A 17125-nucleotide genomic window follows, 5' to 3' on the forward strand; every position below is an offset into this window, starting at 1 on the left:
ACCTCATTCTAGTGCCGAGGTCATGGAAAGCATGGGGCTCTACCTCCATGCCCCCCAAGTGCCTTCATGGCATGTTACGGGGATACTTTTACCTTTTTTTTTTTACTATACATAACCACTATTACTTCCATTTGAAAACTGTCCAACTCTCTTGCCGCACCTTGTAGTATTATTTAATTGCGTAGGCCTATTGCTATGACAGTATTATAACCTAGGTATCTCATTAAGTATATTCAGATGTGTGATTTCATTATTTATGTTACAGTACCTGGACACGTTACAAATCTAAGTTTGAAACCAGACCAGTATTCCATAATAGTGAATTGGAATAAACCATTAGCTGATGCTGAATGTGTTGCTTCTTATATTATTCAATATAAAAGCACTGCAAGCAACGATTTTATAGTAGGAAATACAATGGATTTAAGTTATAAAATAATAAATCTGAAAGCATGTACGGATTATGAAATACAGGTCTTTGCCAGAAATGAAGACTACAATGATTCTGTTCTTATGTCTGGGCAAAATAGAACATTGACTGCTGGTAAGAAAAATTTCAGTGGTGGTTTTATGCGTATCCAGATTGCTTACACATGCATACATGTACACAGAATTAGGTTTGAGTTCTCTGTCTCTGACTTAATCGTCACATTACTTACAGTAATTCAAAGTAAAGGCAGAAAATTGGGGGTAACTAGTGAAATGTGGGGTGGGTGCTTCTCTCAGTTTTGCAGCTACTATTGTATTCATGCAAGAAACATATATTACCATACCTGGTCGGAATCTTCCGCTGAAGTTTCAGAAACAAGTTATGTTTGAGGTCACTGTCAGAATCCATGTTTCAAAGAACTATGCCTCCTGTTACGTCTTAAACGACTCCTTCTCTTTCCCAATGCTGCTTTTCCATCATTTCCACATGCTTACAGAATCACTTAATCATGCACATTGACTTGATCCACACCCCAGTCAAGTAACCTAACACGTGACATCTGCACCGACATTGTTGTCTGTCATTAGACACTTTATTTTTCCACACTAATTCAATTGGATTTAGTTGCACCGTCAGTAGAGTTCATCTTTTCCCAGAACGTCATTACGAGGGCTAGATTTATATGCATTGAAAATTAGTATTTTCACTCGGTATAGTTTTTAAACCTATAAGAAATTTTTTTTTTCAGTGCCATTTTTCGATTCCGATAAGTCATTGTACTACAAATTTCATAACGATATTTGAGTATATACTTATCATTCACCTACTTTGAAAGTTAAGTATAAACTGAAATATTGTTAAGAAACTTGTCTGGGTCTTACCTTTGTCCCTTTAAGATTACTTACTTACAAATAGCTTTTAAGGAACCCACAGGTTCATTGCCGCCCTCACATATGTCCGCCATTGTCCCTATCCTGTGCAAGATTAATCCAGTCTCTATCATCATATCCCACCTCCATCAAATCCATTTTTATATTATCCTCCCATCTACGTCTCGGCCTCCCCAAAGATCTTTTTCCCTCTGGTCTCCCAACTAAGCATCTTACTCTCAAACACCCTTAATCTCTATTCCTCTCTCAAAGTGAGAGTCCAAGTTTCACAACCATACGGAACAACCGGTAATATAACTGTTTTATAATTCTAACTTTCAGATTTTTTGACAGCAGATTATACAAAAGCTTCTCAACCAAATAATAACATGCATTTTCCATATTTATTCTGCATTTAATTTCCTGCCAAGGTCATTTATATTTGTTATTGTTGCTCCAAGATATTTGCATTTTTCAACCTCTTCGAAGGATAAATCTCCAATATTTATGTTGCCATTTCGTAGAATATTCTGATCACGAGACATAATCATATACTTTGTCTTTTCGGGATTTACTTCCAAATCTATCACTTTACTTGCGTCAAGTAAAATTTCCGCTTTTTCCCTAATCGTATGTGAATTTTCTCCTAACAAATTCACGTCATCCACATAGACAAGAAGTTGATGTAACTCATTCAATTCCAAACCCTGTGTGTTATCCTGAACTTTCCTAATGGCATATTCTAGAGCGAAGTTAAAAAAGTAAAGGTGATAGTGCGTCTCCTTGCTTTAGCCCACAGTGAATTGGAAAAGCATCAGGTAGAAATTGGCCTATACGGACTCTGCTATAAGTTTCACTGAGACACATTTTAATTAATTGAACTAGTTTCTTGGTAATACCATATTCAATAAGAATATTATATGAAACTTTTCTTTTAACCGAGTCATATGCCTTTTTGAAATCTATGAATAATTGATGTACTGTACTCTTATACTCCCATTTTTTTCTTCAGTATCTGTAGAATACAAAAAATCTGATCAATAGTCGATCTGTTACGCCTAAAACCGCACTGATGATCCCCAATAATTTCATCTACGTACAGAGTTAATCTTCTCAAAAGAATATTGGACAAAATTTTGTATGACATCAACAAAAAGTTATATTCCTCGAAAGTTACCACAGTTAGTCTGTCCCCATTCTTAAAAATAGGTACAATTATGGACTTTTTCCATTGTTTTGGTACAATTTCCTTTTTCCAAATAGCAAGTATAAGTTTATAAACTTCGCTAGATAATGCGTTTCCACCCTCTTGTATTAATTCAGCTGGAATTTGATCGATACCTGGAAACTTGTACTTTTTCAGATTTTCTATCGCAATGTCGACTTCAGAAAATGTGGATTCGGGTATAAATGGCTCAGTAGTTTGTATTTGAATGTACATTTAGGAGTTGCCCAAAACAGTTTTTCCATCTGTTCAGGATTGAATGAAAGTCTGGAAGCAAGTCACCATTCTCATCCTTGATCACGTTTACCCTTTATATCCTTATATAAATCTCGAATGTTTTTATTTTTACTATTTGTTTCTACGTCATTCAGTTTTTCCGTCAAGTAACCTTTCTTTTTATTTCTAAGTGTACGACTTGCTTCCTGTCTTTTACTGAAATAATTATCTCTGTTCTCCTCAACTGGATCCTGTAAGAATTTCAATTTTGCCTGTTTCCTTCTTTCTACTACCATGCAAAAATCTTCATCATACCACGGTTTCATAATAGCCTGTGCTCTGCTCAGCTGCAATTTTGATACTATCTCTGATATTTTCCCACACACTATTAACATCTAACTCTTTCTCAACTTCGTCGGAACTTCCTAAAGTGGCAAACCTATTCGAAATTTTGACCTGATAATGTTGCTTAGTTTTCCCGTCCTTTAATTTCAGAATATTGAATTTACTAATATTAACTTGTTGCTCTACTCCCTTGGCTACTGATAGTCTTTCTCTTAATTCCCCAATTACCAAATAATGGTCATAATTACAGTCTGCTCCCCTGAAAGTTCGAATGTCTACTATACCAGTATGTCTCCGTTTATCTATCAAGATGTGATCTATTTGGTTGTGTGTCAATCCATTAGGAGAATTCCGAGTATATTTATGTATATCCTTATGGAGAAATGTTGTACTTTTGACAATTAAATTGTTTGATGTCGCAAAGTTGAGTAACCTAACTCCATTGTCATTACTAGTTACATGTAGGCTCTCTTTTCCAATAGTTGGTTTAAAAATATCTTCCCGTCCTACTTTAGCATTGAAATTCCCCAATAAAATTTTCTTGTGATATCTAGATAACTGATCCAAAGTATGTTTTAATTCCCTTTAAGATTACAGGATCAAAAACCACACCCTCCATATTATCCGAATTTTTGCTTATCTGGATTGCCCTCAGCCTGTATAATCCGGATAATTGGGACTGTACTGTATATAGATTAATTTCTATGTCGTTTCGAAAAAGCTAATTATGAAATTAATTTTAATATTTATGTTAAATATTTCAGTTTCTATATTGATTTAAAAAGATGACATAATGCCATGTAATAGTACAAAATAGTTAATTCTGTGATCTTGACACAACAAATTTATAGTTCTTTGTAAATCAGCATTTCGACTGTAGTTGGCTTTTTGCTTTTTTGTGCTTTGAGTCGTAGATACATAAAAATACAGTTAAACTTTATAACAATTGTAACCTTTGTTAGTTTATGAATAGCCTATTTATATGTGCTTATATATGTGCTTGCTTTATAAATATATCCATGTTTCCAGATCCGTATTCCTGCAAGAGCCCTCTTTTTCATACCTTAGACCTAACAGATTTGGCTATATTGATATCCCAGTAAGATTTTGATATATTTTATCCATTCTTAGGCTAAGATTAACTCTGTAGCTTTTTATGTATAAAATTAGCATAACTACAGTACATATATTGTTATTGAAATGATCGATTTGAGCTGTGAGTTATCTCTAATTCCTAATTAACATTTTATTCAAGTTAATTTGATTATTTGCTGTTGGGGATTAAATTATAGCTCTGGAGACAAAAGGATTTAAATTTTTACTTTTGTTATTATAGTTCAAACTTTTCTCTCCATTGCAGAGAAATCATTTTTTATTTATTTGCAGTATTTTGACTCATCTTCTCAAATATGTGTTCAGGTTACCAGACTTGGCATTTAAAATTTTTCAGTCAACTTTCATCTTTTGTAAGTTTGTCGTTCATGTTCAGAAACTTGTATTTGCATTACAATTCGGAAAACTTGTGGTAAACATTATGTGCCAACATAATTGCTACAGCATTTATGCTCAATTAATGAGCGTGGGGCAGATGAAAAGTGGGAGGAAAGGGAGTGGAAAAAAGATTATTTTTATTATGTATAGAATAAAAATTAAATTAATGTACGGTAATACTTTTGTGAAAAGTATTTAAGATATGTTGTTGTTGTTTTCTAATGCCAGGAGTTTGACAATAAAGCCATTTGACCTCTTGCACTCCAATATTTTTCAAAGATATTATCATGGTCAGCCACTGAAGCACAGATTTTGAGGTGTTCCGAATCCATTTCTTGGTTTGAGTTGCACAATGATATTTGAGTACCATTAACTGAACTGTTAAAGTGTCGGCCTTGCTCGCTGGTAATCCGGTTCTAATCCTGGTTTATCCATGTGGAATTTATTGTGCTTGGTGGTAGGTTTCCGCAAGGTACTTCCATTTCCCTTACCAGCATTCCACTATTGTCCCATTAATATCATAATCATGGAGGGAGTGCTATATATTTCGCCTCCTATGATGTACTGAGGGCAATGCCTACAGTGAAAAAAAAAAACAACAGCCTCACCTCATTGTTCATAGATGGGGATGCTTGGGTGAATGACGCAGTCGTGTACCCGCCATTGGATTAAAAATACATTTGAGTAGGCCTACATGTTAACGAAAACTTTGCAGAGTACTATTATAGAAGCTGTATTACTGTAGCCGTCATTTTGAACTATAAATAGCCTACATTAGGGATTTCTAAATTCTAAATACTGTTTTATAGTGACGAATTACAGAGTAATTCAAAAGTCCTGATACATTTTCAAAAACAACTTATTTATTGAATAATTTGAAGGGAAAAATTGTTCCAGGGCTGGGTATCGAATCTCGGAACCTTTGGCCGAACGCACTAATGCTCTACCGACTGAGCTACTCAGGAACTTCACCCGAAACCGTCTCAATTTTTCCCTTTACTTCCATATAACTCGAGTGGGCTGACAAGATGCCAGAAACCCACATTGAGTGCACACAAACTCTGTGTGACTTGAAATTGTGGTTCTCTGTTAATGTACCAGGAACGATATCTGGTCCTGGAACAATTTTTCCCTCGAAATTATTCAAGTCTGCTTCACAGGGATCTTTATCTGAAAGTTAAATTTGCACAACTTACTTATTGATTGCAAAACATCACAAATCAAACAAATTCCTCCATAGGATGTGGAATCAGTATAATTCAACACGATCTCCTTGCATTTCTAGGCACAATTACCACTGCTCCACAGTTGATCTGAACACTCGTTGCAAACGTTCTGGTGTAATGGTGTTCACAGCAGCTCGAATTCGATTTTTCAATTCGGATATCCCCCCACTTATCTTCACCTGGTAAACCTGTGTCTTGATATATCCCCAGACAAAGAAATCAAGAGATGTCAGATCAGGTGAGCCTTGTCCAATCCACCTGCCAGGAAATGCTGCATTCAAGTGCTCATGTATGCTGTTAGCAAAGTGGGGCAGTGCGCCATCCTGTTGGAACACAGCTGTATCGAAAATCTGATCTTGAACCAATTGTGGCTCTAAGAACAGTTCAAGTATATCCTGATACTTTGCACCACAGATTGTGGGTTCAGCGAACATGAAAGGCACATACACTTTTGTCTTAAGGGGACTGGGTAGTCTGAGCATATGGCTGTTGTGTATAAGTGAAATATGTGAAGAGATTTTGTTATTACTCTTCAACTCTTGAATTTATCAATTTACAATTTTTACAGCATACACAGTGTTAGAAGGTATAATTTGGTTTTTAGATTATCTTTCTTCCTCACATACTTGATTTTATAAAAAATTGTAAACCTGAAAAATATTAATTAAATATAAGTTAAAAACATGGATAATTTAGGAACTTCTTTCTCAGAAACTACAAGGGCTAGGAGGCTAATATTTTGCATACTCCTATTTCATATGGTAGTGAAGAAGCATGGCCACTTTCGCATGGTTATCAAAATTATTATTGATTTTTCAGTCAAAAAATTATGAAGAAATATGAGAATTTTTAAACATTTTTTTTTCATGATGGGATGGAAAGTAATTTCTTTCTAACGAATGAATATTTATAATGTGATGAAAATGGCGGTAAATATAGTCAACTGCATTGAAAATATGCTTGAATTTTTAGGAACCTGTAGTGCAAAGGGTTTCTAAAATGCCTATGTTTTTAACTTACATTTAATGAACATTTTTCAGATTAAACAGTTTTATAAAATAAAATATATTAGGTAGAAAGATAATCTGAAAACCAAAATATACCTCCTAATGTAGTATTTATTTATTTATTTATTTACTTACTTACTTATTTATTTACTTATTTATTTATTTATTTATTTATTTATTTACTTATTTATTTATTTACTTATTTATTTATTTATTTATTTACTTATTTATTTATTTATTTAGGCCATAAGGCCTTCTCTTCCATCCTACCAGATAGCACATATAAATACAAAAAAAGAAATACAGACGCTGATGAAAATAATACAAATTAAATTAAAGCCCTATAGAGGGTCAACAGGGTCAAAAGAACAATATAGAGCTCTCATCGAGCTAATACAAGAAAAAAAGAAAGAAAAACAGAGATAGCAATGATGATAGTGATAACTGATAATAATAATAATAATAGTAATAATAATAATAATAATAATAATAATAATAATAATAATAATAAATACATTACATATTAATTGTCAATTTTACAACAGTATAGTTACAATATTTACTATATGTCATAAGTTAAGCCGAAGTTGCGCAACCTGACAGGTGTTCAACAAGCAATTCCATGAACTAGAATGTGTGTATGCTGTAAAAATTGTAAATTGATAGATTCAAAAGTTGAAGTGTAATAGCAAAATTTCTTCACTCATATACAACAGCCATATGCTCAGACTACCCAGCCCCCTTAATCACACCCCACTCAAAAGTATCATGATGCTGTTCTTCATCCCATAATGCTGCTATTGTGACGGTTTACCAATTCACACACATGGAAGGTTGCCTCATCACTAAACAAGCACTGTGAACTTAACTCTGGCTATGGTAATGATGATAATGATATGTCAATAAATGAGTGCGAAATATGTCTGAGGTCCAGCACTGAAAGTTACCGAGTAATACTGCTTCGATTGGTTGAGGGGAAATTCTCGGAAAAAAAAAAACTCAACCAGGTAGCTTGTTCCAATTAGGATTTTAATATAGGCCCGCTCATTTCATGGTCACACATGCTGTTACTCCACAGCTGTGGACGTATGTACATTTAATTTATTACTGGTGAGTTAAAATGTCAAGTCTGATCATATTGTAAAATGTGTTGTAACATACTTGTACGTATTTTAAATGTAGATAAAATATGTATATTTCGATTCTTATATTCTTTTCTTTCTTTCTTTTTTAATTTTCAGTGCCTGAAATCGTTACGAATTTAAGTGTGAAAGCAGTTACTTTAAGCAGTTTATCTGTACAATGGAAGAGGCCAGAAAGAACTGGTAACTGTATAAAGAAATATAAATTAGAGTGGAAAGATGTCGCAGGAAACTATAGTACCAATAATAATACTTTTCCTAACACTGAAAGCTATGAACTGAAGGATCTTATTCCTTGTGCTACTTACGAAATATCTGTACAAGCTGTTAATACTGACGAATCTTATTCGGACAGTGTAAGTGGGAAAGAAAAGACATTGGCAGAAGGTAAGTGAGAGTGAATAATAATGTAAACTTTATAGATTATTTAATTTTATATTTCATAGGATAATGCAGTAGGCCTACTTATTACAGAGCATTCCAGCGATAAGTATCGGTTTATTTGTCGGCCACTGGGGGCACGGTGCTTGAGCAACTGCTGGCAACCGTGCCCTTAAACTCATGGCACTTTACCGAATTAAAACACATGCATGCTTATTAACCATAATATGTTGTATTTAACATTAATTATTGTGTGTTATATTAATTACAGAATTTTGTACTCACCCTCATGACAGTAGCTGTAGGAAGTGTTGACCATTTTGCGTGTGTATGTGAAGAACTGACATATCATGAATGGTTAACTGGGTATTTTCAACAAGATAATGCAACCGCTCATACTGGCAGTGCATCTATGACAGAGCTCAGCCGCATCTTTGGGCAAAGAATTATCAGTAGCAGATTATGGCCAGCTCGTTCCCCAGATCTAATATCGTTAGATTTTTATTTGCAGGGAACACTAAAAGACAGAGTGTATGCAAATAATCCTCGCGCAATTGAACAACTGAAAGATAACGTTCTTGATGCAATTAGACAAATGAGTGCAGTGGAGCTCATGAATGTGAACAGTGGCTTTTTTTATGGTGATGTGAACTGTGTATAGCGTAAAATGGTCAACACTTCCAGAAGCTATTGCCATGAGGGTGAGTACAAAATTATGTAATTAATGATTAATGTTAAATACCGGTACAACATACTGTGGTTAGTAAGTACACATGTAAGTAAAATTTGGTGAAGCGCCATGAGTTCAAGGGCCCAGAAACATTTCATAACATCTTTTGGAAAAGCCATTGATGTAATCCCAATATGCTGAGTCAATTTAAGAGAGCAGTGTATTATGATAATAAGTGATTGAAAGCGTTTTAATTTTGTCCTTCAAATGTGCAAAAATTTGATCGGAACAAATGTAACATTTTAAAATTCATTTGCAGAACAAAAAGTTATATTTGTTAAAAAAAAAATTCTGCACATTTAAAGAACAAAACTAAAATTCTTTCAACTATTTATTGTCACAATACACTGCTCTCTTAAATTGATTGAGAATATTGGGATTAAATCAATGGCTTTTCCAAAACACGCTGTGAAATGTTTCATATAAATCAATTTATATAAGAATGCAAAAACGAGCAAAATTGTATTATATTTTTTGTTTGAAATAGCTCAAAGAATAATCCCCTGAAATTAGTGACATTAGTTACGGTTCACTCTGTATATTAACTATTAGTCTTAGGTTTATTGTGTGAAGATTAAATTTCATAATTTATTTTATCTTCATTTATGCACGTGATGTTTTCTTTGCTTCTGTATAAACTTCGCTGTGTATTTGATATAATTGTATTAATTCTAGTGTCCAATCATTTGTCCAATATTGTATTGAGCATTAGGCACCATGTTGTTATTATATATATATATAAAATTTTTATTTACCTACTAGCTGTACCCGTTAGAAATAAATATAAAGTAATTACATAATTAAAATAGGACGTTTGATCTAGGGAACATTCGTTTTTGATAGAAGGATAAATCGTTTAATATGTTACTTAATTTAAATTGTATTTAAATAATTAAAATGCTATCATTTTGGTCCAGAGAGCACTCATTTGGTGCAATGACAATTCCTTTAACATGTTTCTTAATTGTTATTACATGCAACCATAGTTTAATGAAGATTGACATTTCATTTAGTTTTAATATGTATACTTCATCATATTACTTGCTATATGTTTCCATTGAATTATGGTAATAACTTAATTTTAACCCTTGTTTTCTACGTCTTCAGTAAATGGCGTTTGGCCCACCATGGTTCTGAACCCTTCAAAAACTTAAATAGTGATACAGCATAAACAGTGATATGTAATTATATTCCTTTCTTTCGAAAATGTAAGAATTTACGATCTCCTATGTACCATTGCCATGGAATGAATAAATGTGTTTTTTTTTTCCTACTCAAAAATTTTATATTTTGCACATAGGAGTTACTGCAGGAACAACGCTATAATCTGAGGTGACGGTGAAAATGTATTGTATTGTTATTTTGAAAGTCTTGTATATCCTTAAATTTCACTCAGAAATTACTGTAATAACATTATAGAATTATGTCCATCTAGAGAAACTACACTTTCCAAAGGTGAAATAATAATTAAAAAATTAATTAGCTTTCGATATTACTTCATACAAACACAGAAACATTCTCTGTAGGCTATGTATAATAGCTTTCGATTGTTGTTGTCCAAGGCCCCTTATAGACGAAGTCATTTGTTTTTATTTCAATGCAGCACCTTAGATGGCATTGTTATTGTAATTTTAAAACTCATTTATCTCATTAAATATCAGTCCTATCAAAATTTTGTAAAGAATAAAACTTGTCGGAAATTATTTTTAAAGAAACGTTTTTTATGTAACTTTTTCATGAAAATTAATAATATGGGAGATATTTCGATTTATTTAATTCAGGCCCCTTTATAACCCCCCTTTTAAATAAAGTATTTTGAATGCCGTATAGCCTAAAATCTAAGTTACGACGAACTTAATTTATATTCCAATTTTCATACTGGGTGTTCAGTTCAAAGTGTGTCATGGCTCACTGTATGCCGTCATGTGGCTAGCCGATGAGCCTAGAGAATTCAATCTTCCTACACTTCCGCAGAGGTGTATAACCTATGAGGCAGAGAAGTTGCCTAGCAAGTACGGCATTCATTCTGAAGCGTACGTACCGATACGTACGGTAACTCCGATAGTGGCAGGAATGTGAACTGTTTGGAAATACGTACTGTCGGGATATGGGGAGAGGGTTAAGATGATTACTTACGTATTTGTTGATATTAACTTCGACGGTCAACATGGACACGGAGCATTTGATTTGTGTTGTGGAATGTTACCGTACGCAACCGATGATAACAAATACCCTGCGTACGACTTGCCGGCACAAAATACAGTTCGAAAGAGGTTATGGTAGAACACAGACCGTACAGACCGCCATCTGTTGCTACTACATTCAAGTTATACCATACACGTTCTCAAGTTCAGATTGAAGAACGCCTTAAATAATGGCAACTTCTCTGACATATAAGCTGAAACTCGCTTCAAATCGGTGACCCAACAACAGTGACGTCATGACACACTTTGAAATGAACACCCAGTATAAATCGGTTCAGCCATTATCGCGTGAAAAGGTAACAAACATCCAGACAGACAGACAGATAGACAGACAGACATAGAAACAAAAATTTCAAAAAAGCGATTTTCGGTTTCAGGATGATTAATTATACATGTTAACACCAATTATTTTTGGAAAATCGAAAATTACCAGAAAAAATTTGGCTACAGATTTATTATTAGTATAGATTATTTTGCTAATGTGTATTAGTTTTAGAATGGAGAAAGTTACACAATGCAGAACTGCACGTATTGTATTCTTCACCTGACATAATTAGGAACATTAAATGCAGGCATTTGAGATGGGCAGGACATGTAGCACATATGGGCGAATCCAGAAATGCACGTAGAGTGTTAGTTAGAAGGCTGGAGGGAAAAATACCTTTGGGGAGGCTGAGACGCAGATGGGAGATAATATTAAAATGGATTTGAGGGAGGTGGGATATGATTGTAGAGACTGGATTAATCTTGCACAGGATAGGGACTGATGGCGGGGTCATGTGAGGGCAGCAATGAATCTCCGGGTTCCTTAAAAGCTATAAGTAAGTAAGCAGGTATTAGTTTTAGAACTAATTCTAGTTTTAATATCTTTTGATGTGTCCAACATCATCCTGTGTGATTCTTACAACGAAATAAAATACATACCTACACATACGTACATATATTTTTTTGAAAGAAAATTAGAAAAAGGAATGACATTTTTAAAATACGGGACATTTAGCACCCCATTCATATTTTTCTCGAGACACTGGACAAGAGGCTGAAAAAAGGGACAATCCCTTTGAAAATGGGGTATCTGGTCACCCTAGTCTGTGGACAGTTCTGAAGTAGATATTGAAGTGTAGTTTCTGTGTATGCAGTAATGTTATATATTTTACTTGTATTACTTCTATTCTGTTTATTGTACAGAAGTCATACTTAATATTGTCTTATGATTACAGTGTCAGACGCACCTTCTGATCCTCAGCAAGTATGCACGGGAACAGACAATGTTTGTTTGAGGTGGACGTTGCCGGATATTAATTCGAACAGATGTAATCGTTTAAAGTTTACAGCTGTGTGTACTGAAAAGGACACACCTGAACAATTAAAATTTGAAGCCACATCTTTTGATTTGAACAATGACACTATTGATATAAATGTCATGGGACTTTCATCCTCCACTGCTTATTTGTGTCAAGGAAAAATGGAAAATAATGCTGGCATTTCTAACTTAAGTGAAATCATTGAAGTTGTTACTGAATCAGATGGTAAGTTTCTGTAAATACTACACTAAGTTAAGTGCATAAAATTGTAGTGTATATTTTACTTGTTTTTACTTTGTGTTACAAGTTTGTCATGATAACAATTTCTTTTACTTTCTCATAAGTAAATTGGAGATTAGGATAGTCTGTTGTAAGATTCCTTCAAGAGGTTCGAAACAAATGTGATTGCAGTCTATATAAAATGTAGTAAAAATAGCAACTATGGAAATTTTATTTCTTTTTTTGTTTTTGTCGATACCCTGACTCAGAATTAAGTGCATTTTTCTCTGTATGTTACGTTTCCAATACATTCAAAACAAGGAAGGATTGATTATATAAGGAACAACAAAAAGGGTGAAATAATTACATAAATATTTTTCTAAACGATAACAAAAATGATAAGGAAACTGTTGTGGTGCATATTTCTACTCGTGATGATCATTGTAGTAGTGATGAAGACCTTGGGCGTAGCCAGATAGGCAGCTATCCACTCCACTAAATCAAATAAATACGAGTATATAAAAATACTTCACTAAAAGCGGAACTAATACATAGGTTGGATAAAAAGTAATGGCAACACTGCTGTCACATGACGATGGTGCGTTCGAGAGCTGCCAACTGTGTGGACATGAACAAGGACTGTTAGATGAGTTAGTGCAGCCAACAGCGACAGTACTCTGTCAATCTACTGCAGTGTGTAGAATGTTGACTTTCATAGGGATAGTGTGAACGCCCTAAGACCACGTTTACAAAACTAGAGCAACGTTTCTGGATCAAAATTGAAATGGCACGAGGTCGTAATGCACAAGAATGTTTTCAGGGACTATGTGGCGATGCAGCGTTGCCATAACGCACAACGGCACGATGGGTTAAAGCGTTTCGAGAAGGCCTTGTTGGACTGGTACCAAAGGGAAGGTGACGACTTTCTTGGACGAATCGTCGCTATGGACAAAACCTGGGCTCGCTCATATGAACCAAACTTAAAACGCCAATCAAATGAATGGAAGCATCCTGGTTCTCCTCGTCCAAAGAAAGTGCGCCCTACACAAAGTGCTGTGAAGGTGATGTTCATTGTGGCGTATGACATTGATGGTGTAATACTGCACCACGCTCTAAGTCCAAGGCAGACGGCAAATGCGGACTACTACTGCAGGTTCCTGCAGCACCACCTTCGTCCAGCCCTCAGGAGAAAACGACGACACTTGGTGGTACAGACACAAGTGGTATCATTCTTCATGATAATGCAAGGAGTCACACCGCTGCTGCTGTCAAGGACCTCTTGCGCCGCTGGCAATGGAAGATTCTGGAATATCTACCGTACTCCCCCAATATGAGTCCATGCGATTACGATCTTCTCACCAAGTGAAAGAACTACTGGGAAGGACCCGGTACAATACCAGAGATGAACTTATCTGTGCTATAGGGCAGTCAATACAGAACATCAACAAAGATGGACGCGCTGATGGTGTATGATGCCTTCCAAACATTTGGCAAAAGGTAATAAATAAGGGGGGCGACTATAAAATGTTGTACTCCTGTGAATAAAGCCATGTCAGAAATATCGAACTGTTGCCATTACTTTTTATCCAGCCCTAGTATGTACGAGACGTGGGAAAAATTAAGTTTTGAAATCTCTTAAATTTGGCAACACATACCACAACAGTATGCCTTTATTAAGGCAGAGAATAAGGGAGGGTAGGTGTTCTGTCTCTTCCCCCTACTTAACATAAATCCTGGCTACACCCACGATTGAAGACAGCAATTTTGATGGTGGTGATGAGACTATTCTCGGGATTGTCCCATCATTCTACTGTCGCTCTACATTTCAATACTCATTGTTGTCATTACAATTTATTTTATTTATTTAATGCAGCAGAGACACTTGATTTACGTCACTGGTCTCAAGGAAAGCAAAGAAAATGAATATAACAATGTATCAAGAAATACATTTTATAGCAAGACAAAATAGCTACCGGTAATTATGATGAAGAGATTGCAAGGTTGTCTCTGACTTCCCAGTAACTCGTCTTTGTTAGAGCAGTGCAGACTTTTAGATGTTCTGCATCCATGGTGGAATTCTTGTTGCAGAGGTTTCAGAGAGGGCTGCTGCAGATGCCTATTCGTTGGAGATGCTTTGCCATGCAGTCATTACTTGTTGTCATTCTGAATTCTCCAATTGCTTCACTTCTTGGCCAGTCAGCAATATCTGTGGGCTTGGTTGTCCACGTTCTGCCCCGAGTTCTGTCTTCAAGCTTTTGGTTGTATTCATCTGTGATTTCTTGGTATATATTTCTTGCCGTATGATAAGATATTTTTTCCTTCTTGAGATAAATCCAAACAAGACGAAGATCATGATTACCGGAAGAAAAATAAAGAAGGTAAACCTGCGAATTCGAAATGAGGCAGTAGAACAAATGGACAGCTTCAAATATGTGGAGTGTACTATAAGTAGTAACATGGGCTGCTGCCTGGAAATCAAAAGGAGGATAGCAGTGGCAAAGGAAGCTTTTAATAGAAAAAGGAGCATCTTCTGCAGACCTCTGGAAAGGGAACTAAGTAAGAGACTAATGAAATGTTTTGAGTGGAGTGTGACATTGTACGAGGAGAAACATGGACATTACGACGAAATGAAGAGAAACAACTAGAAGCATTTTAAATGTGGATATGTTGTTGTTTTCTAATGCCAGGCGTTTGACAATAAAGTCATTTGACCTCTTGCACTCCAATATTTTTCAAAGATATTATCGTGGCCAGCCACTGAAGCACAGATTTTGAGGTGTTCCGAATCCATTTCTTGGTTTGAGTCGCACAATGGGCAGTTAGAGGACTGATATATTCCAATTCTATCCAGGTGTTTGGCCAAACAATCATGGCCTGTTGCCAATCTGAATGCAGCTACAGACGATTTTCGTGGTAAATCAGGAATTAACTGTGGATTTTGATGCAGAGAGTTTCATTTTTTCCCTTGAGATTGTGTTATCAAATTTTGTTTGTTGAAGTCTAAGTATGTAGATTTAATAAATCTTTTCACAGAGTAATACGTAAATTTAGTAACAGGTCTGTAAGTAGCAGTGCTGCCCTTTTTTGCTAAAGCATCCGCATTCTCGTTTCCCAGGATTTCACAATGGGATGGTATCCATTGAAATACAATTCTTTTATTGAGTGATATTAATTGAGAGAGCATTTTAGTTATTTCTGCTGTTTGAGATGAAGGTGTGTGTTTAGAGACTATTGATAGAATAGCTGCTTTGGAGTCTGACAATATAGCAGCATTCTTAAATTTATTGATGTGGCATAGAAGATTCCTGAGACTTTCACTTACTGCAATGATTTCACCATCAAAACTTGTTGTTCCATATCCAATAGATCTATAAAGTGAGAAGAGAAGCACGCAACACCTGCACCGGCACCTTGTTCTCTGGAGATCAAGGATCCGTCGGTGTATAAATGAAGCCAGTTTTGTGGAGGGTACCTAATATTAATTGTCTCTAAAGACTGTTGTTTCAGTGTTTCACTGTTTACTTCTGATTTCAATATTTATTCTGTTAAATTTAGATTATATTCTATATTTAATAGAGTTAAAGGGTTTGGTTTAATTTGTAAGTTTTCTTTTAAATTTGGGATATTGATTTTCTGTTTTAATTCTTGAACAATGGATATGACACTTTTTTGAGTTTTCAATCTACAGAGAGGACTGTATGAATGCCAATTGTTTCCTGGTAATCTGATAAGTTTTTCATATTGAATCAGTGCTTTTTCTTCTATTGTCATTTTGATGCTGTTAATATTAGTGAGAAATCTCATAGAATTTATTGGAGTTGTTTTGATTCCACCAGTAATGAGCCTGAGAGCTTGGTTTTGAACATATTCTATTTCGTTTATGAAAGGTAAAGTAATTAAAATTTCTCCGCACTGGCTGTATAAACATGTTGTATGTAATGTTCAAAGTATTCCTAGAGCATCCCCATTTCTTTCCTGCTAGTCTTTTTAGAAGGGAGAATCTTTTACAAGCTTTTTCAGAAATGTATTTCAAATGGTTGCTCCATGTTAACTTACTATCGGAAATAACTCCAAGATATTTGGATTCATAAGTCCTAGGAAGGTGTTGGCCATTGTTATTGCAGTCTATATAAAATGTAGTAAAAATAGCAACTATGGAAATTTTATTTCTTTTTTTGTTTTTGTCGATACCCTGACTCAGAATTAAGTGCATTTTTCTCTGTATGTTACGTTTCCAATACATTCAAAACAAGGAAGGATTGATTATATAAGAAACAACAAAAAGGGTGAAATAATTATATAAATTTTTTCTAAATGATAACAAAAATGGAATGAA

At 34.8% G+C, this 17125-nt stretch overlaps 1 protein-coding gene across 6 annotated transcripts in view; it reads left to right on the forward strand.

Annotated features, from left to right (window-relative positions):
- Positions 1–17125, forward strand: part of LOC138696794 (receptor-type tyrosine-protein phosphatase H-like) — a 157112-nt gene that overhangs the window by 105076 nt on the left and 34911 nt on the right. For 5 of the 6 annotated variants that reach the window (XM_069822198.1, XM_069822197.1, XM_069822200.1 and 2 more), the window contains 3 exons: positions 266–544; positions 8051–8338; positions 12487–12795. In XM_069822198.1, coding sequence (XP_069678299.1) covers positions 266–544; positions 8051–8338; positions 12487–12795 — 876 coding nt within the window. The remainder of the gene's footprint in view (positions 1–265; positions 545–8050; positions 8339–12486; positions 12796–17125) is intronic. The other variant, XM_069822202.1, reaches the window with a different exon arrangement.

The sequence above is a fragment of the Periplaneta americana genome, chromosome 3 (assembly GCF_040183065.1).
Source record: "Periplaneta americana isolate PAMFEO1 chromosome 3, P.americana_PAMFEO1_priV1, whole genome shotgun sequence".
Classification (NCBI taxonomy): Eukaryota; Metazoa; Arthropoda; class Insecta; order Blattodea; family Blattidae; genus Periplaneta; species Periplaneta americana.